Source organism: Lucilia cuprina, chromosome 2, assembly GCF_022045245.1.
Source record: "Lucilia cuprina isolate Lc7/37 chromosome 2, ASM2204524v1, whole genome shotgun sequence".
Taxonomy (NCBI): Eukaryota; Metazoa; Arthropoda; class Insecta; order Diptera; family Calliphoridae; genus Lucilia; species Lucilia cuprina.
The window spans coordinates 36,695,197-36,717,912 of NC_060950.1; the positions used below are offsets into that span (position 1 = coordinate 36,695,197).

The 22,716-nt window shown below is 30.2% G+C and overlaps 1 protein-coding gene across 3 annotated transcripts in view; it reads right to left on the bottom strand.

Moving 5' to 3' along the window:
- The window catches only part of LOC111674971 (Down syndrome cell adhesion molecule-like protein 1), a 324,845-nt gene that overhangs the window by 48,387 nt on the left and 253,742 nt on the right, over positions 1-22,716 (bottom strand). For all 3 annotated transcript variants that reach the window (XM_046951346.1, XM_046951349.1, XM_046951354.1), the window contains exon 6: positions 3,506-5,695. In XM_046951346.1, coding sequence (XP_046807302.1) covers positions 3,506-5,695 — 2,190 coding nt within the window. The remainder of the gene's footprint in view (positions 1-3,505; positions 5,696-22,716) is intronic.

Sequence of the window (22,716 nt, forward strand, 5' to 3'; positions counted from 1 at the left end):
TCTACACTACTGGCCAGATATATAATCACACTTGAAAATATTTCCTGATTAACATCAAAGCCTAAAACTGAGGAATGCAATCGATTACACAAGCTTAATAATTGAAAGGCATTTATAGAAATGCAGTAGGGAGACTATTTTACTATTGGTAAAACATCTCCCTAGAATGGATGAAAAAAGTTTTACTTTAACAGGAACTATATAAAGGGACTTGGAATGTTAATGATTAATACAATGTACTTTACTTTAAATCAAAAATACTATGTTGTAAACGAAAATATAAAATTGATAAATATGTGTTGTGTTTTGTATTCTCCATCAAATTATGTGTAAATATTTTCAAAAAGGCCTGATATGAAATATATTTTTATATAACTGTTTTTAAGTAAATTATTGATGTTGAAGCATTTTTTGTCAAGTTATTTGTTTATATGGCCACACAGATGAAAAGACTATAAAACTAATTCAGAGCCTAGTTTTAAGGCGGTTATAGAAAAATTATTTTCGGAGCTTTTAATCATCATAAATAAACAACAAAAATTAAATTTAATTCTAAAATTCAAATAAGTTAATTACACATTTATTGTAAAAATATATAATACAAAGATAAACTAAAAAATATGCAAACAAATGTTATAAATATAAATTTTATGCAATTTAAAGCAAAATATGCAATTTATGCATTTATAGCAAAATATGAAAAAATATGCAACAACAAATCGATGCCATTTTTTTGATTCGAAAAGAAAAACAGATAGAAGTTATTTTAGGTTACTGATCATAAATATTCATTTGCATAGAGATCCTTTAATTAATCTACAAGAAGAAATTCATTTTCATTAATATTGAACATAAAAACATAATATTATAACTGAATGAGAATAGGAGGCGATTCTTTAGTTCTTCAAAATTGTAATTTTTATATGTTCTATAATATGAAGCTAAAACACAAGATTATTAAACGTAAGCGTTTCTTATTAAATGATATTTAGTTGCTAAAAATTTTTATATAATTGAACATGGAAACATAAAATTTAACATAGAATAGAATTGGTGTCATTCACCTTAAAATCTACAAAATGAATTTAAAAACCTTAATAAGAAGTGTACTTTATTATTTCCTCTAGCCTTCATACACAATACTGATTTTGAAACTCATCTTTTTCAAATAAATAAAATTTAAAAAGCAACTTCCCTAATAAATATATACATACACAAGAATGCATATAATACATTTAACATTGCTCATACTGTTGAATGTACTTAAAATGAAATCGTATTTATCGCCTACGTCATCGACGTAGGCACTTTTATAATGCTATTGCTTTCAAAAATCTCCTCAAATTGCACAAATAGTCCTCTTATTTAGTCTTAACTAAGGCTTTAATTTTGCATATTTTAAATTATGCTTCAAATACTGTGATCAGACAAAAAACTAAAACTACGTAGAATATTTCGTCATTGATTGATAACATATATGAAAGTATTCATATTTCAACACGCTATCTAACCAATATAAATTTATCTTTCTACTAAATGAAATTACTTTAGCATTATTTTAAAATGAAATTTGCTAAATTTTAAGTTACTACGGTTACTAAGTACCAATAGGTGTGGTCTCCGGTAGGTTAGTGGTTAGGGTTCTAGTCTGGTAGACCGGAGGTCATGGGTTTAATTCCCACCTGAGACACTGGTTAAGGAGCGCACAACAGTCCCGATAGAGGCCTAGGTGTATTTCTTCGGATTTGATATATATATATGTTCATCTTCCTTTCAAACTAACTAACTAACTAACTAACTAACTAGAGTGCTACTTTCGGTTTCGTCAAATCTTTTTTTATCAAGTCCATAACAAATTTACGGAACTTATATGGGAGATATGACCAATTATTTGCCAAATTCTCGAAATGATTTATCGATACACGAAACATACTACATATTAAATATGAATAGGAAATAAATTGACTTAAGGAAGTGGATCTCATTCGAGTGAGATGACCAGTTATTAACTGATAAAATAAAATTTTTCAGAACTATTTGTATATAAACAAAATACAACAAAACATTTTTTTATAGTGATTGTGGTGATGTCGATATTTCCGAGAATATTAAATTTTGTATGGGGGCTATGGGAAACTTTGAATCAGTTTTTTTAATTTTGAACATAATTAATATCTGAACAGAAAATTTACGTGTGACAAATTTCATCCAAATATCTGAGAAAGTACTCAAGAATTAGGAAAACACTTTGCGAGGTAGTTTGAAATTTTTATTCATATCTTTTTGCGCTGAGAACGTAGTTTGCTTTTAATACCAAATTGCTTAGGACAATATTTAATATATTTAATAAATTCGGCAGACTTTCTCTACTTAGTTCTAATGTGAGTGTTATAGTCAGACAGACGCACATAGCTAAATCGACTTAATATTTCTTGGTGTTAAACACGGGTTAACAAACTTATATATACCCTATATCACGAATGATGATGGTGGAGGATGTACAAAACATTACATACGGAAATAATATATAGAGTAGATTTGGGCCATTTTCAGTACAAAAATTTCCGATCATCAGAGAATACTTTTGACAAACTGAGAGCTCTACAAGGAGCCCTTATTTTTTCTCGGAAATAGCTTTATCGTTAATAACCAATTTTTATTAAAACCTTTTAGTGATTTCTTTATTCACATATGGAGTAAATATTGATTTGGTCCAGAAAAATGTACGTTTAGTGATTTTTGGATATGAATCATTTACCTACTATGAGCTGATCTTGTCGATGTCAAACAATTTAGAGAATGTTTTCTATACATATTTATAAAATACTAGTGCTTTTCTATCCTAAATGGAATGTAAATAAAAAACACTATAATATTTTTAAGACTTTAACTATAATAGTTTTCCAGATATATATTTTTTACATATTGGGGATGTCACGCAAATAATTGCAAGTTCGCCAATTTTTCAAACATTATTTAAAATTTTAATGTAACCCATGAAAAATTTTAATAATATTATAGTTTCCCAGATATATGAAATTTTGTATTATATTCATATCGTAGATACCAAGGCTTAATTGAAAGTCTGCCCATTTTTCTCTAAATTTTCACATGAATATCAGTGTTCTCATGTAAAATGTTAATTTTCTAGCTCTAATAGTTTCCCATATTTACGAATTTTTGTATTTAATTAATATCACAGGTTTCAATCCCCCCTAATGAAATGTTTAGTTGGACGTTAAAGTTTTTCGTGCTAATTTTGAAGATTCTAGCTCTTATAGTTTCCCTTTTTCCCCAAAATGTCCAGTTAAATATTAAAGTTCTTCGTGCAAAACTTTAAATAGCCAAAATGAAATCTATTGATTTTATTTTGTCCACCATTGTTGAAAACAACAGGAAAAATCCTCCAAAGTCGTTGCTGAAAATCAGAAATTATTTGACTATTATTTTGTTGTTATGTTTATTTTCTTTTTTACTCAACATGAAGTGTGTATGTCCTACTTACTTTCAGCATTTGTGTATTCTCCGCAATGATCATGATTAGAACGCAAACACAGTTTGACACGCACCGATGGACCCTGCTTATTTTCCGCCAATGCCAATGTTATATCCTCAGCATGACTCATCGACCTCCCGCCTGTCATACTATAGTGCGTTCTTTGTGTTATATGATTAATAGTTGTTTCTTTAAATGTGGCTTCGTTGCCGGAAGGCAGCAATGTTACAGTATCAACAATTTCCCATGTGGCCATGGGTGATGCACGGTTGACTAGCGATTCGACAATTGCAATTAGTGAAAGACAAGTTGCAGCAACATTAATGCCAACAATATGAGAATTTGGATCATACGTGACATGTAGGGGTGGAGGTATTTTGCTAACTTTTGTTGTGGCCAACACTTCGTTGGAGTAGCCTGAGCTGCCTTTGGCATTAAGGGCGTAGATTTTAAACATGTACGATTGATGTTGATCCAGCGGTGCAACTTTACAAGGATTATCACGAAAACAATCAAATTCCAGCCATTCAGGAGAACTCATGCCACTGCTGGACGCAAAAGTATGTACAGCTCCACAATCCGACAGCAACTGTTCACGAGGTGTGGGTACTCTGCGATAAGTTACCAAGAATTTGGTGCTTAACATGCCACCATTAAAACCCGGTATCCAGCTGAGTATGACGAAATTATGTGCAGTTTCTAATACTTTAAGGTTTGTCGGTCTTTCTGGTGGTCCCTTGGGTTGCAGACGTATTTGTGTACGTATAGCGTCTAGAGGATTTACGGCTCGGCAAGCATAGTCACCATAATCAGAGTGTGAAAGATGATTAATCCTCAATATCGATGTGTAAATATCATTGTTGTCTACTCTAGTGCTAATCTCATAGTGACCATCTGATGACATAGTTAAAGGTGATGGATTGTTACCTAACTGCCATTGGAATTCTGGCTTGGGATATGCCTGCACTTTACAAATAACTTCAGCCGATTCACGCACATCATAAGCCACTTTGTTGTATTGATGCAAGACTATTGGTTCGTGTTCAATGCGTAAGTGCATGCTAGAATTGGCAGAGTTAACTTCATTTTCATAAAGACATGTATAGAGACCACGGTCAGCTGGTACCAATTGATTGCCATTCGGACGTCCTTTGCCTCTAAATTTTAGTATACTTTGAACTGTGACCACACCATTCGCGGTTTCGGTGGGAGTAGTGCGTATGTCAAACATTTTGCGTCCTGGCAGTATTTCAGTGCCATCTTTTATCCATCTTATAATGGGAGCCGGCTTCGCTTTAGCACTGCACGTCACGGCATAATCTACATCACCTACTCGACGCGTCATATGTTGCTGTAATTTGGCTAGGAACTGTGGTGGTTGATGTACTTCAAGTGTTATGGTGGCCATTTTTCCAATACCCAATTCATTGACAGCATGACAATGATATTTACCCTCACTACCTAAATGGGCTTTGGGTATGGAATACTGAGGCCCTTGAGCTAGAATCTTTTGCGTATTGCTAAACTCTCCATCCATGTCACGGAACCAACGATATTGCGGTACTGGCCAACCTGGAGGACTTGCCGAGCAACTTAGGGTCACGCCATTACCCACATGTACCACCGGCTTATTGGGTGTAATGTAGGCCTGACCTGGTCTGTGACGTACTAACAGGGCAACCGTGGAATTTCCTACGCCTTCTACTCTCTTGGTGCCAAAGGGTTGCATAAGATTGACAGCTCGACAAATATAGTTGCCTGCATGTTCTGCCCTCACAGACACTAAGGTTAAGAGTTCGCCCATGAAACGAAAATCTGAAGCCCCTTCCTTTAACCATTCTATAGTTATAGGCGGCGGATTGGCGGTAACATTGCAACGTACCAATACAGTTTCGCCTTCCTCAGCTTCGTGTGTCTTAGTCTCAATTATTACAATTGGTGGATACAAAACCTCGAGAACCAGATCTTTTTCACCAGTCTTACCTAAACCATTATCAGCAGTGCATGTGTATTTTCCAGCATGGTTATGATTTACCCGATATATGGTGTAAGTAGGCGTTGTGCTAACATACTGACCATTTCGGGTCCATCTTACATTTGAGACCATCGGTTTTGCATCGACACGACAATCCAATTTAGCGACATGATCACGTTCAACACGCAAGGGATTTTGCGGACCTACCTCAACACGTGGATAATCTGTAAAAAACAAAGGAAGAAAAGAGAAATATAAGCAATAATGTTGAATTTGAAATAAGTACGAGTTTACTAATTGTTTCCTTTTTTACACAAACATATTTTTTATATACCTTCAGACATGCTCTAATGAAAGTTTTAAATTTGTAATTCTTATTTCCGTTTCCTTATTTTGTGATGTGTGTTGGAGAAGTAAAATAAATGGTTTACATAGGAGAATAACTTTTTGTCCAGCATTTTTATGGACTAGTTGTTGGTGGTATATTTATGTGAATTAATGTAGTCGCAACTTCATCACCTGTGGTCGAAAGCTATAAAAAGTTTAACTAATTAACAAATTCTGCAGAAAAAAGTTTACGTTTTCATACATCAACATCAACGAAAAAGGATGTATGAGAGCCGTATAAATGTGGATAGATTCTCACGTATGTTTAACATACACATCAACAAATGTAAAACTTTTAATAAACACAAAATCACCGTAGGACTACGAAAAAACTGAAAAAAAATATATATAAATAGCTAGATATTGTATTTTATATATGGACATAGGTTTACATATGTATTTAAATACATGCTATTTAATAATAAAGTCACTCTAGTATACAACAAAAGAATGTACCCGAGGTAGTTTAAACTTTATACAGACTTTTTCAGAAAATATTTTAATCGTTGTAATAGTCCGTTATCATCGAAAATACCTCCTTCTTAATTTCATCAATAAACTTTAAATTAAGTATACTTTTCATAGAAAATATGGAAATATTAAGACCCTCTGTTGTCAAAAACTGGAGCGGATACGGGAAATACGAATAATTCTTAATGAAAAGGTTTTTTTAGTACCGAACCTGTCCAACTTTGCAGATCCCTGGCTACACACCTAGTGGGACCATAACGTATAAATTCAAAATATAAACTCAACTACTTTTTATATCTTAACCAATGTTTTATATCTATACCACTGTGCAATGTGGCTGAATAACAAATCAATAAACTAGAAGGAAGATATTAAAAAGCATAGAAACTATGTAAGTAGTACACTTTTTAATGATAAATGTATGTATGCTTTTTAACTTCAGTGTATTTATTTAAACACTTGTTTAAACCCCCTGTCAGCAGTTTATTAGTCGACTCAGACTGATTGGTTTTTTTTTCCCATTACAAAATATCAGGTAATATAGGATTTATCCAAAATTCTATTTTAAGTATCAATTATAAATATGTAACAGGTAAACTTGAATTATACTGAATTGAAAGTTATTTCAATTTCTGACAGGGTATAAATGTGCAAATTTATGTATGTGTCCGAGATTTTCCCCTTATTACTAGTAGTTTATTGTTGCGGTTGTGTTTATGAGCAGGAAATCAGATGGCGCTCATATTTAATTATATTAATGAAGTTGGTCATAAAATCACAGGACAACGCCTTAAGTTAATATAACTACTCTTGTATGTACATATATGTAGATCAAAGTGTTAAATGTGTGTATGTCCGTGACCGGTAAAACACAATACACGTACATAAACAAGGTGTAAGGTTAAACATGAAAAGGTCGTGCGGAATATAAATACTAGTCCAAATAACACAGTTAACATAATCATAATTCAATTTTTGAAAAAAAACTGGCAAAATAAATATTGTGTATTGGAATGAAAGTTGTCAGGTGAAAAAATATTATACTTATATCTACACACATATACTCTGACTATCTGTCAAAAAGACCTGGAGACATTATACATGCGAATTCATTAGAATGGGAGCATTGACTGCAGACAACAGAAACGAATGGTAACAACATTAGGTGTAAGACCAGGCATTTGGCCACGCTAGTTAATTAGTTAAACAGATTCAAATAAACAAACAAAAATTCCAACTTTTTGCCAACAGGTAAACAACTAGATATTGGGTGTCCTGAATGGTAAACTAATATTTATGTACTTGTAGGAATATAAATGCATGTACAGCTGCATTTACTTTCATTAATTGTTTTACGTATGTATGAATTTGAATTCCAGCAGTTGCTAGGAATACCGAAATAGCAATATTAAACCAATATTACATTTTGACCAAAAACTTGGCTCAAAAATTAAATGTCATTAAAAATAAAATTTCGACTTGTATTATATGGAGTGTTGACCATTTATGGACAATGATTGTTGATCATTGAAATTTAATTGTGTGGTATGAAGAGTAAATATATTCTAGTTTATTTAATTGTGTGGTATGAAGAGTAAATATATTCTAGTTTATGGGATATTTTATAAATATTTTCGAATTTATTGTTTTATTGTTAAAAGGAAGAGTGTGAAGTATATTTCAATTGCAATTTGCAAAAATCATATCCTCATTGGGTGAAAATGTGATGTTATTTGCCTTAAAATGTTTAAAGGATAATAATGAGGCAATTTCGATATAAAAAAATTAGTTTAGATTTGTAGAACAAGTGTAAATCAATCAAATACAATTATGAAATGTTTAATCAATAACATTAAAAAATAGTAATAGATGAAATGATCCAAAGAATTATTAGAAAAAACGCACTGAGTGCTCTTTCAAAATCTTTAACTGCCAAAGGGAGGCGACTTATAGCCAAGGAAAACTATTGAATGAATACATACACTTATATATATTTAGAACCCAAATCAAGAATAACTATCCAGATCCAAATACGCCTACTGTATCTTATACATAAAATAAAGCATTTAAAATATGAGGTTGAAAACCAAGATTTTAGCATTTAATAGTTCTATAGTGGTATATGGTGATGTCCCCATACTTAGAGTGGCTAGGATGGTACTTATGTTAGATTTATGGAATAAGAATTAATATTATACAATTCTAAATAAAAATTTACACAATACTCCCCAAATAGATGGTGTTTCCGTAATGTAGTTTTTGTTTATCAATACAAAATGACCAAAAACCCGGATTATTTTTATTATAATATATAGATTTATACCTCACAAAACATTTTTTTAGGTCTAAATCCATTGATTATCTAATATATCATGTATCCAATTCAAAATTACTTATTATTTTCGAAATTAAATGAATGAAACGATAGATTTCATGTTAAGTCAAATATTGATAAATTCTGATAGGTATATAGGATAATAAATCGGTTAAGAAATGTCCAAATTTAGTCGTTCCATTACTAAAATATCTAAAAGATGTTATTCTAATATATAGGTGTAATAAAAATATTAAATTTTATAAAATAATGCAGCAATATTAAAAAAATTAACAAAAAAACCTAAAAAAGCAAAATACATTATTGACCCAAAAAATGAACAATACGTTCACATTTTATCAAAAATCTCGTTATTAATATATTCTTTAAAAAATGCAACAAAAAATTGCTTTATTTTTCTAAAAATGATTGTTCAGATAAAGTTTTTTCTTAAAATTTATAAAATTTTACATAGGCAAATTACTTAATTGATTCACTGTATGTTAAACGTTATGTTGTTAGAAACATTTTTAAAATATTTGTGTTAGGTGAATTCTTTTATATTGGACCTATTTTCAACTAGAATACTATTAAGTAGTCAACATATTTGTCTGTTTTTGAAATATTGTTATTTCAAATAGCACTTCACTTGCTTATAAAGAATGTGTAATCGGATGGACTAAATAAACTCAGAAAATAACTGGTTTAATTTCGGGAAAATCTAATAAACATATTTGATATTTTTAAACTAATAAAATAACTAGTTATTCAGCCCAATCTTGCTCCCATACTATTTGCTGGTTACCGGTTGAGAAATTTTAAAAGTTTCTCAATTGTTCATCTCATTAAAATATACGACGATCACGTTAGTCAATGTAAGGAACTTCCCATATGTAAAAGTAAAAGCAATCAGTTACTGAAAATAACGGGATTACAATTGTGTAGTCTTTTTGCATTCTATCACTGGTATTATGGTCAATTATGGATCCATGCTTTTAGGATTAAGTGGGTATATTCAGATTCAATATAAACATTTGTTGTATATTTCATTGCAACACCGGTATATTTATAATAGTTACAAAAACTAAAGTCATTGTGGAGGGTCAGTTATGAACCTTTCCTTATAAACTTTTAGTAGTAAGTTTTTTTTATATTATTACGCCGTGCAATAGTAATTTTCATACATGAAAAAATCTATATGTACTGGAATCTGTGGACCATTAATATCAACTCTGTGTACTTAATTTTTCATAATCAGCTCTTATGCTCTTGTAAAAGGACGTTAAATTTTAAAGGACATACGATTTAAAAAAATGGAATTCCAAATTTATATTAAAAATAGTATTAATTAAAATCAAAATAATGTGATTTATTTCGATTTATTAGGTTTAAAAAAGGAAATCTTAAAGAAAATGTGTTACAAAAAAGTAGTTAAACATTTTTGTGTTGAAAATGAGACCTTTTTATATTATTTTTTTTTTTGTTATTTTCTCTCAGTGAGTCAAGTAAATAATGTAGATAGAAATGGATTCCCAGCTTCCACTTGATGCCAATATTAGCATCATACACATACATATAAATATTTTAAATATTCGTTTGAAATTGTTAGTCCTTTAAACTTTGAAGTCCTTTTAACGGAGTACGCAGACTTTCCATGTATAAAAGATTTTTTCAAAATTGTTACAGGGTGTTATAGTTATGAGCTTAAAATTTTATAAGAACTCATAATATATATACAAATAAGCTTTAGGTGGTATTCGAATGATGTTTCTATATAAATATTACAAACATAATGACAAAACCAAACATACCCCATATTTTTGATAATAAACGATAAGAGAATCAATCCATTCAAAAAGACTTAATAATTCTGAAATTTACCATAAATTTACGACAAAACTTTGATAGTGGCCATAGTTGGCTATAACACTCCTATACATTTTATCAAATGATACCAAAACAAGTAAGAGTGCTATATTCGGCTATGCCGAATCTTTTATACCCACCATCAAATCACTGATATATAAATGAACTTTAATATTTTGAATATTTTATTATTATTATATATCGATATCAATAAGAACATCAGGGTAAGATTTGAAAGAGGTCATTGATGGGGGTTTTACTATTGACAGTGCTAATTTTTATAGCGAGTAGTGGTATTGATTAATTTTGATTTTTTTATTATTTACATTAATTCCAATTAATCCCTGATTATTTTTAGATTATTTTTAATCGTAATCAACAATTAATTAAAAAAATTGAAAATAATCGTTAATTAATCATTAATTTTACCTATTTAATAAAAATAATCTAATTAATAATGATTACGATTATTAATCATTATTTTACAGCTATGGTTTTAGCCCAATAGCTTTTCCTATTCAGACACTATTGTTCTTTTAATAGAGGGACCGACAATCGGAGTAGGTCATCTTGAATCTAATGATTCATTCCGTTATAAACAGAATGACATTCATATCTTGGTGGGTATTAAAATTATCATAATTTATGTACTTACGTTTTTTTCTCAATATTTTCCATTTTTTGTTTTTTAATATTTCGGTATTTAATTTTTATTTTATATTTCAAATCAGTATTGTTATATTTAAAAACTATGAAAACTGTAAAAAATTGTACTGTTTTTTTTTAATTTTTATATTTTTTAAGCCTTGTAATACCTTAAATGATAGTAACGTATATCGTAGACAAAAACCTCGTCACACAAACGAAAAAAATAATACGATTTAGTGATTGTAATTGTGACTGTTTACCATTTCCAAACGAGATGTTTTATTACTATTAAAATTAATTTTTTGTGACCGTCATAAATCTAAGGCCACATAACCACACATAATTATTTCCTAGTAATTTTTTATTACCATCATAAAACCATTTGCTGATTTTACGCTCGAATTTAACTCGAATTCAACTCGTTTTCCACACGATCGCAAGCGAGTTGAAATAACAAAAACGTGTAAATATGGCTAGGAAGAGAATACAATTTACTTTATGCCAAGTTTACTTAAATGAGACCCCAATATGCAATTTTCATATATAAATTGAATGACCCTTATTTTTAGGAATTCTTAAATTTGAGATCCACATCACTAGTTTTACGCTATTTCGCATTCTACATGTCTTTAAAAAAAAATCAATATGTCTATTCAATAATAACACATTGTTGCACATTAACACAAATTGTTTTTTTTTTTTTTTTGTATTTCAATATAAATTTATTTTATGAAAATTTGTAACAAATGTATTTGAATGCTATAAGTTACAAATGCAAAAGAATTTACTCGTAAAATGTTTTTATAAGCGTTACAAACGGCGACATATTTACTAAAATGGATCGAGTTTCCGAGATAAAACAGAATACATAAAATCTGTAGTAAAATGCGAAGCTTTAAAAAATAAAACAAAATATTGAAGCTTAAAAATCGTTGCAAGTAATTTGAAGCGTAGAATGCGAAGTAGGTATGAAAACCCGCAAAGTTTTAACTCAAAGACGCGTAGTGTGGACCTCCAGCTAAATTTAGATACATGATATTTACCCATAACACTTCCTTCCTTATCAGTTGTATACTCTATATATGCTGTCGCTGTATCTTCTACACGCATATTTCCAACAGTAAAATCTTTTGGTGGTTTTGGCAAATGCTCTGTAACAAACCACTGTAAACGAGGCCATCCTTTGAGTTTAGCAATTTCTCCGTACTTGATTTAGGTAGACCTTTTAAGCAAGCTTCTGACGTAAGTGCCACGGTAATTCCACATGAGCTCAGAAGAAACCCAACTTGTTGCGGCGGAGTATCAGAACTTGACAAAGGTAATTCAATAGGAAGTGGAACTAGTCCCCGAAACATGCAACCGTACCATGCTGTTATAAAACTGAAACGAAAGAATGTTGCATTAAATATGTTAACTAATATGTTCACTGCGTACTTATAATAACATTTTTCTGACAGTATTTTTAGCATTTAAGATGACCACTTTTCTGGCCAAAACAAAAAATGTGTTCAAAAAATATTTTTATGGTGTTCTAGATCTATTAAGTGTTTAAGTGTAATGACAGAAATATATGCCAATTTACATAATTAAGAAATTTAAGTTTATAAAAAAATTATAAATATGAAGTAATTATTTTAAGCCTTTAAAATTTATCGAAAACATAATTTAAGGTTATTAATTCAATTTTTTTCTTCTTAAAGTATCTTACTGGGAAGGTGTCAGACTTTTTTAAATGCTTATATGAAGTTGGTGATCGTATAGATTTAATAAGTCATACCAAACATCCATGTTTTACGTATTCCCACATTCTTTTGGAGTCAGCTTTCTACGTTAAAGTAATTCCTTTTATATTTTACATACAAAATTAACTTTTAAGGCTCATAACTCCCCTAATAGAACGGATATTTTTTTGTCCTTTGTTGAAGTCACAAGGAAAAGTATTATCATGTGGTACAAACAAATTTTTAAAATTAGCTGGTTTAGAACGCTAGATTTATGCAAATCCCTTTTTTGTATACTAAAAAACACAACATTCTTGTTTACCCTACTCTAATTTATTTGGAATTATCCTTCTGTGTAAGCCTTTCACATTAAATTTAGTAAAGAAACATATTTTTTACAAGAAAAAAGAAAACTAAGCATGACTTACATTGGAAAAAAAACAAAACAACAAGTATGGTTGAGTAAAAATAAACGCGTCATGAAAAAGCACAAAATTGTTGTCCATGTGCATGACATTGTTATCTCAATATTGAAACCCTGTGATATATGCTGAATTTTACTATTCGAAATTAATATAGACATTAGATTTCGAAATAGAGCTTTTAGAGAGATTTTTGTTGCTATAATACTTCTTTATAATAAAGTTTACCACTGCTATTCTGGGTGTTAGTAAAGTAAAAATAAAAAAAGTAGTTTCTAAAGGGAATAGGATCAATTATGAACCGATTTTCATAACATTTGGGGAGAGATTTTGGGCTTAATTATGTCGAATTTCTTCGCTGTACTCGTATTTTTAAGAGTGTAAGCATTAAAGTAATGGGTGTAGGATCAATAATGGCAGAAAGATTTTGTTTTGAAAAATCTTATTTATATATGTCGAAATATTTTAGCTTGTATTTTACATATTTACGTTAAGTGTAATTGCTGTACTCGCACTTCTTAGGCAGTTCTGAGTGTTAAAGTCATTTTCTTACATACATATATGGGGGTAGGGTCAATTATGTTCCGATCTTTATAAAATTTAACAAACTAATTGAGGTATTTATAGAACAGTTTTATGTAGAATTTCGTCGCTATAGATGCTTCTTTTATATAGTAATGTGCGTTAAAGTCATTTTCTGAAGGTAACTTTATATGGGGAATAGGATCAATGATGGGCCGATACTTATACAAACAGATTGTTGTTCTTATAAAACATATTTATGCCGAATTTCATCGCTATAGATGTTTCTTTTAAATAGTTATCTGCGTTAAAGTAATTTTCTGAAGGTGACCTTATATGACAGGTAGGGTCAGTTATGGGCCGAACCTTATAAAATTTTACATAGAAATTTAGGTTCGTATAAAACATGTTTATGTCTAATTTCACCACTATATGTTCTTTAGCCAGTTACGAGCGTTAAAGTCATTTTCTGAAGGGACATTATACGGACGAAATTGCTTAAAAGATATGTATGACCAAATTGTCCATCTTGATCTCTATATACGGCAGTTCTTGACCAATATAGCTGAAAATTTGCTTCTGGCCTACTATCCAATAGAATTTATCTTAAACACATGTAAAGTTACATAACATTAAAACTATGCTTCTTTTTAATTTTAACGTTCTAAAATATAGAAGATGCAAAGTATTGCTTTGGCAAATAATTTCAACAACCATCATTATAAAACACTATACCTTGTTCGTAAACAAAGCAACTGACGTTTTGAAAGTCATATAAAAGTTGATTCATATAAAAACAATACATTTTGTGTAACATTGTATCGAGATAGCTTTATTATAGCTTACGCCCACCCTAAAGTATACCAACCACAACGGCATAGAATCGTTGTGGTTGTGTCGTCGCTCGTATCTTGCTTTTGCAATGAAAATGAACGAAAATATATTAATGAAGGGTAGGATAATAGTAAGTATTGTTGTATTTTTTTAGCACCTACACTACAAATTTAGTATATAAACAATGATTTCTCATTTCTTGTTTTTTCGCTCTTACACTTACAAGTGCAAAATGTAGTAGTATATGTCTACAGATCGAAGGTTTACATCAGTGTTGCCCACACATTCATTTGTATTGGTAACGTAGCAGAGAACAAAATGTAACCCAAAATTAAACTGTACTAATAAAATGACTGCAAACTAAAAAGTATATTCTAACTGTCAAATTGATATTATGGATTTTGACAGACAGCGTATATTAAAGTTCATCTATAAAAAACTATCAGCTGTGCTCTCTCATTCACCTACATAAATTCGGCATTCTCAAAATTTAGTTGTTGGATTTCTAAGTGTGGATTTTAAAAAAATTACGTACAGATCTTAATTTAATTCGACAAATGCTGATCAGCAACTGACTTGCAAGTTTAAAGATAATCAACTAACACAAGTTTAAAGATAATCAAATACACAAGTAAGCTTATATGAAATTCATTTATCAATGAAAAAAATTTGGTAGAATGATTTATGTAGATATAAAACTTATTGAAGTCGAATTTTATCCCGATAAATTTATAATTCAATGAAATATGTGCGTGTAAGTGATTTTCAGAAATTGGCCGTATATGGGACCTACGACCAATTGTGGACCGATACAAATCTGTTTTGGTTGTATGATCTTTGTTCATGTTATTTTTACATGTACAAGATTTTGTGTTTATACCTTGGTATCGGTGCTATAAAAAAGTTTGAATCAATTTTTATGATTTTCAACATACTTGATCCCTGGCAGAAAAAATAGTGTGTAATAAAATTGATCGCATTGTTTTTTAGTTTCTGAGAAAAGTGCTAAAGAATTACAAAAGAAACGTACTTTTTCGACATAGTCTGAAATTTTTACTCATAACCTTTTAAACAGTGAACCCATTTTGCTGTTTTACATAGCTAAAAAAACACAAAGTGAACAGTTTAACAACAACACAAAGTATAACAAGTAAGAGTGCTTTATTCGGCTGTGCCAAATCTTATATACCCTTCACCATAGTGTATTTTAAACATATTTGTTCAATTCACAATCATGTAGTATATTGTATCTACTAAAGTGCAGTAACAGCGATTGTGAACAGATTTTTGTAGCAAGTCGTAAGTTTATGTTCACAATAAAAAACATTCAAAACAAACAATGTCAAAAGTAAAAAAAAACAAATAATATTAAACTAATTAAACGAGCAAAATAAACCAAATTAATTTCTTTTTATTTAAAATTATATTATTTTCATTATTCCATATTTTAAACTAATAAATAAAAAGTTTTAATGAAATTTTTGTTTGTTTGTAATTTTTGTGTTACCACTTTATCGTTTTTTATGCCAAAATCGATTGAATTTTTTATTTATTTGCTGAAATATATAATTGACAACACTGAATTTTCTTACGACATTCGAAAAACACATGAAAAATTGTCGTAAGAGTTGTATAGAACTTTTGCATAGAAAATACCAACAACATTGTTACGACTATTGTAGCAGCTGCTGACATACAACGCTACAACATCGATTGTGAATAGAACAATTAGTTTTTTAAATGTTTTCCCGACTACATTAATATTACGCCAAGAGCAAAACAAAATGAACAACAACAACGCTAAACGAAATAAAAAACAAAATACACAAGGCATCTAAACCAACAAACATCTAAACATACATAACGAAAAACACAGAACAACAAAAACAAAACAACGCAATAAAACCAACCTACATCCAAATATACGAACAGAATTCACAAAAACAAAATACACAACTCAATGACGCCAACAGCATCCAAACATACAAAACGAAATACACAGCTGAAAAACCAAATACATCGACACACACGTGTACATCTTTTTCTAATATACAGTGTTGTTGTTTCTTATTTAACAAAGCATGAACAAATATGACATTTTTGATGAAATTTTCAGAGGTTGTCTCGGATTTTTGCTCATATCTCCTTTATTTATTATTTTCACCGATTTTGCTGATTTTAAATAGCGAAAGCATGTCTAACAGAGTTATTGAAGATTCGGATCTCGTTGATATCTGTGGTCCTCTAAACTGATTTCAACAAACACACAGACGGACAGACAGACGGACATAGCTTAATCAACTCCACTACCAATAAGGATCCAGAATATATATACCTTATGGGGTCGGAAAATTATATTATAGAAATTACAAACGGAATGACAAACTTATATATACCCTTCTCGCAAAGGTGAAGGGTATAAAAATATACAAAACAAACATACACAACAATAAATAAAATTTTAAATTGCAACAATATAAATATTTTAAATCAAAATAGAAGCCATTTTATTATTTAAACAACATAAATATTGTTCAATTCACATTCATGTTGGGAAAATCCATATCAAAACGGACAGAAAAAAGCAATTTTCGGATTTACCATCTCCAATTTTAATGAAATTTGCAACACATATTAAGGTTTAAAAGAGTTCTCCAAATCAATGGGCCTTACAGTATTTTCTGATAAGGACCTTATGTTGGGGTTAGGGTCAATTAAGGCCTGTTCCACATAAAATTTGGTAAGGAGATTTTAGCTTGTGAAAAACTTACTTCTATGAAAATTCATTGATATACTCGTATTTTTAAGGCAGTAATGAGCGTTAAAGTATTTTTATGGAGGGGACCTTATATGGGTGTAGGGTCAATTATAGACCGATCCACATAAAATTTGGTGGAAAGGTTTTGGTTCCAAAGGGGGGAAGGGTCAATTGTGAACCGATCCACATAAAATTTGGTAAATTTTGACTTGTATAAATCTTACTTCTGTGTAATTTCATTACTATAATCCGATTTTTAAGCCAGTAATGAGCATTAAAGAAATTTTATGGGGGGACTTCTTATGGGGGGTAGGGTCAACTATGGACCGATCCATATAAAATTTGGTAGAGAGATATTGCCTAGTATAAAACTTATTTCTGGGAAATTTGACAAAAGATTTTGGCTAGTATAAAACTTACTTCTGTTAAATTTCATGGCTTAGGTCGTATTTTTAAGCCAGTAATAAGCGTTATAGTAATTTTATGGAGGGTCTTTATATGAGGGGTAGGGTCAATTATGGACCGATCCACATAAAATTTCATAATATTTTTTGGCTGGTAAGATACTTCTTTATATCAAATTTCATCGCTATATTCCTTTGTTTAAGCCAGTAATGAGCGTTAAAGTCATTTTTTGAAGGGGACCTTATATGGGGGGTAGGGTCAATTATGGACCGATCCACATAAAATTTCATAGATAGGTTTTGTCTAGTAAGAAACTTACTTATGTCAAATTTCATCGCTACACTTGTATTTTTAAGCGAGTAATGAGCGTTAAAGTCATTTTCTGAAGGGGACGTTATATGAAGGGTAGGGTCAATTATGGACCGATATACATAAAATTTGGTTGAGAGATATTGGCTTGCATAAAACTTATGTGTGTCGAATTTCATCGCTATATTCCCATTTTTAAGCGAGTAATGAGCGTTAAAGTCATTTTCTGAAGGGGACCTTATATGGGGGATAGGGTCAATTATGGACCGATCCACATAAAATTTCATAGATAGGTTTTGGCTAGTAAAAAACTTACTTATGTCAAATTTCATCGCTATACTTGTATTTTTAAGAGAGTAATGAGCGTAAAAGTCATTTTCTGAAGGGGACGTTATATGGGGGGTAGGGTCAATTATGGACCGATATACATAAAATTTGGTTGAGAGATATTGTCTTGCATGAAACTTATGTGTGTCGAATTTCATCGCTATGTTCCCATTTTTAAGCCAGCAATAAGCTATTTAGTCATTTTCTAAAGGGGACCTTATATGGGGGGTAGGGCCAATTATGGTCCTATGTCCGCCATAATGCAGAATTATTTTTCAGACGTCAAAAAACTGACCTATGCGAAATTTTGTGGTATTTGCTTCATAAACAACGAATTTGTGAATATTTGAAGCTATTCATACAATATTCCGGGGGGTACAGTTGTATGGGGGCTATGTGAAATCGTTGACCGATTTCGCTCATTTTCAATACCAAACATTTCTGATCAATAAGATATATTTTGGGAAAATTTCATCTCAATATCTGTTATTTTGTGGACGCTATCGTGCCAACAACAGACAGACGGACAGACGGACGGACATGGCTAGATCGTCTTAGAATCTTACGAGGTCCCAGAATATATATACTTTATGGGGTCTTAGAGCAATATTTCGATGTGTTACACACGGAATGACAAAATCAATATACCCCCATCTTTTTTGATGGTGGGTATAAAAACATAAATCTGGTGACAAAAATAAAATGTTAATAAAAAATATTTACTTCCAAAACTGTAGGGTATTTAAAGTTTGTGTATAATTAATTGCGTTTAAAGTGGATATTTTCATATAAGCATCTGCTCATTTCTCTACAGTTTTATTATAGCTTTTTGTATAAAATGAAGTCTTAATGATGTTTCCATATAATTATGTAGTTGGCTCATACATACAACTAAAATTAGTTGATTTTACTACAATATTTTCGAGAAATAGCTCACATTTTGTTTTTTAATAACATTTAAACAAATTTAGGGATGTTTAAGATGTTCCAAAAGTAAGTCAATATTATTTGGTCGGAAACAAGTAGTTTTGTTAGTAGTTATTTTTACAATATGTATAAAAAATGAATGTAAAATATCGGCACAGACTGGGGCTTAACTCATTACCTTTCGTCTGTGTCAACTAATAGTTATCACATACAAATACTATTTACTTTTCTGTTTGTCTAAAAATAGCCATTTGCTAATTTATCCGCAAAAAGGGGTTGTTTCTTATTATTATATTCATTTTTTTAGACTTTACCTACAAAGTAAGTCATTAAACAAGTATTTAATGATAATTTTTCTTGGTTTAACAATTCATATGTAAATTGTGTGTAAATAAATGAAAATTTCAACAAAAACAAAATGTGATATTAAGGGTAACGTAATTTTTGTCAAATATTTGAGAGGTGTGAACTATCCAAAAACCTAAATGTATGTATGAACATATTTTAATGTTTGTTTATTCTTTAGCAAATCGATTTCCTATATAAAGCTGTTTTTTATTTCCTACAGACAACTGTTATACATATGTATGAATGTGTGTAAGTACTACCTGTAAAAATAGTTTTTAAATGATTTCGGTAAAAAATTTAAAATAGACCTAAAAAATGTTAAGTCTTGTAAGCGATGGTCATTATTTACGAGTAAGTATGTACATATGTATGGATAGATGTAGACTATTAGTTGAAATGGCATAAAAAGGACCATAACAAGCTGAGTTAAAACTGAGTAGGTTCGCATTTTTCATTTAACTTTTTTGCTATAACGTTTATTGAAAACTCTTTTACTATAATTATGTTGCTCCAACTAAAGGTCTAAACTAATGGTGCTTACACAAATTGGGCAATAACAAAATTACTTGTTACGAGAGGGTATGTTCAAGAGTAGTTGGATATAATATGAACACAAGCACAGACGTATAGATTTAAAGTAGGGTGGTTGTTTTTTTGAATGAGAGTTTTTAATGTTTATTTAAAAGAATTAGGAGGAATCTGAAATGTACTCAACAAAAGCTTGGTAATGGCTAGTGCTTACATAGGCACTTACTTTTCAATGACTTACTTATAATTAGATACGTAATAAAATAACTAAGCAGTGGTGTTGCGCGTAACACAGCGACATAACGAACAAGAAACTCAGGTTCGTATTCTCTGTGAGCAATTTTTTGTTTTTAACACAAAAAATCACCGTGTTAAATAACGAGTAAGCAGTGAAAAGTGACTTTGTTACCCTTAAAACTCATTAATTTTCAATGTATATTTTTGCTGGGTAATTCATATCAGATATTTAAATTTTTGAGAGTATGAGATTTTTAAAGAGATTTGTAGATTTCGTTGCTCATGGAACTATTGTAGCTTTATAAATATTAAGTCGAACTTTCCATCTTTTAACTGAATTGGTGTAAGATACTTTGGTCTAGATATAATGAAAAAAATCCAACATCTCGGATGTGGCTAACAAAATGGAATTCTTTAAGCAGATGTTCTAGGCAGATTCGGGTTCAACCTATCTCGAACCAATAAAAATTATCTAGAAGTCGGTACATGTTAACTTTTATAAACATTTAAGTAAACCTCCTTAATATACAACTATAGCTGATGAGTGAGTAAATGGATGTGTTTATTCGTTTTTGGACAACTTGAAAAATGTACCCTTTACCAATATTTAGTAGGATTGTAGCGAAATTTAGCCAGAAATTTAGTTGTAAATAGTTGTGCTTCGTTAAATTCACATTATCCTGACCAAATTGTCAGAAATTTTAGGTCATATTGACAACCAAACCCTTGCTGGCTGTCCACTTTCTATTGTGACTTACAGAACAACCAATGTAGAGCTAACGAAAAAAATCCTACATAAAATGTCAATGGCTTTATTTATTGCTCGTCCTGTTTGATGATGAGAGTGCATGAGGAAAATTGTTCTAATAATTGTATTAATTTATTTTTCGTTTAAATTGAGGCGATTAAAATGGAATGATGTTTGATGTAGGGGACTGTGGTGTTTTTCCAAGCTCACTGATAGAACAAATGAAAATTGGTAAATTTGTGATCCGTGACGTTAGATATTTCCTGCTCAATGACCATGCTGAGTTAAGCGCATTTACTGACACCTTCTCTTCTACATTCATTTGCTACCATAAAATTAATTACTTTAATTCATGTAGATTCACATGAGTATACCAGTATTAGGAGAAAGTATTTATATTACTGTGAATATTATATATTATTTATTTTGTCTAAAAGGAAACTATTTGAAAACGCATATTGATGATATACATATGGGTATATATTTTCAGTTAATATGTATAGTACTAAAAAATATTCGTTTTAAGATTATAGCTGCTCTTAACAAGCTTTTCTATCTGAAAAGTTTAAAAGGATAATGTTTATATGTTGTGCACTTCTTAATCAGTGCCTCAAATCAGAATCACCATCTCCGATCTACCAGGCTAGAACACTAACCACTTACTTACCGGAAACCATAACTTTTTATTACACCTAATATGTTTAATAGTTACAATTAGTTTTAAACATTATCGATTTTTAATGTTTCTTTTGTTATAGCTGAAGTATAAAAGACTAACGATTTAGCTTTGGTTTCATTCATTGTGAAATTTTAATATACTAATTATAATATTCGTTTAAATATTCTATACACGCAATATAATCTAAATCGCACACGTGTATAATTTACAACCATTAAAATTAAATACACAGATTAAAGTGTTAATACTACATACAAAATAAAATCCATTGTTTAAAATGAGCCAAACCGAAAATTATTTTCAATGCAAAGGATGACAATATGCAGCAATTTATTTGTTTATATACGTACATGTGTACGTACATATATAGTTCACAATATTAAAATCTATTCAATAAACTGTATAAATAAAAATCAAAGAAACTGCTTAATAGTTGAAATTTATAAAATATTTTGTGATTATTATAATAGGAATACAATAGCTTATAAAGGGGATTTTTAATATTATATGACTTTAGTTGCACATTTTGTAATTTTACATAAGAAACAAAACAGTTAAATTAATTGAGACCATAACATTTAAAACCTTTAATATTAAATTTACATTGGTTGAATTATTTTTTTAAATAATTTTCCAAAATCGTGGACAATCAGCTTTAAAATGACTTATGACATTGCATCCAACACATCTGCGTTTATTGTTTGATTGTTTTTTTTTTTTGATAACTAATGCATGACCAATCTTTCGACTCTGCCATATTGAAGTAATTTCATAATGATTGAATCAGCAGTTAA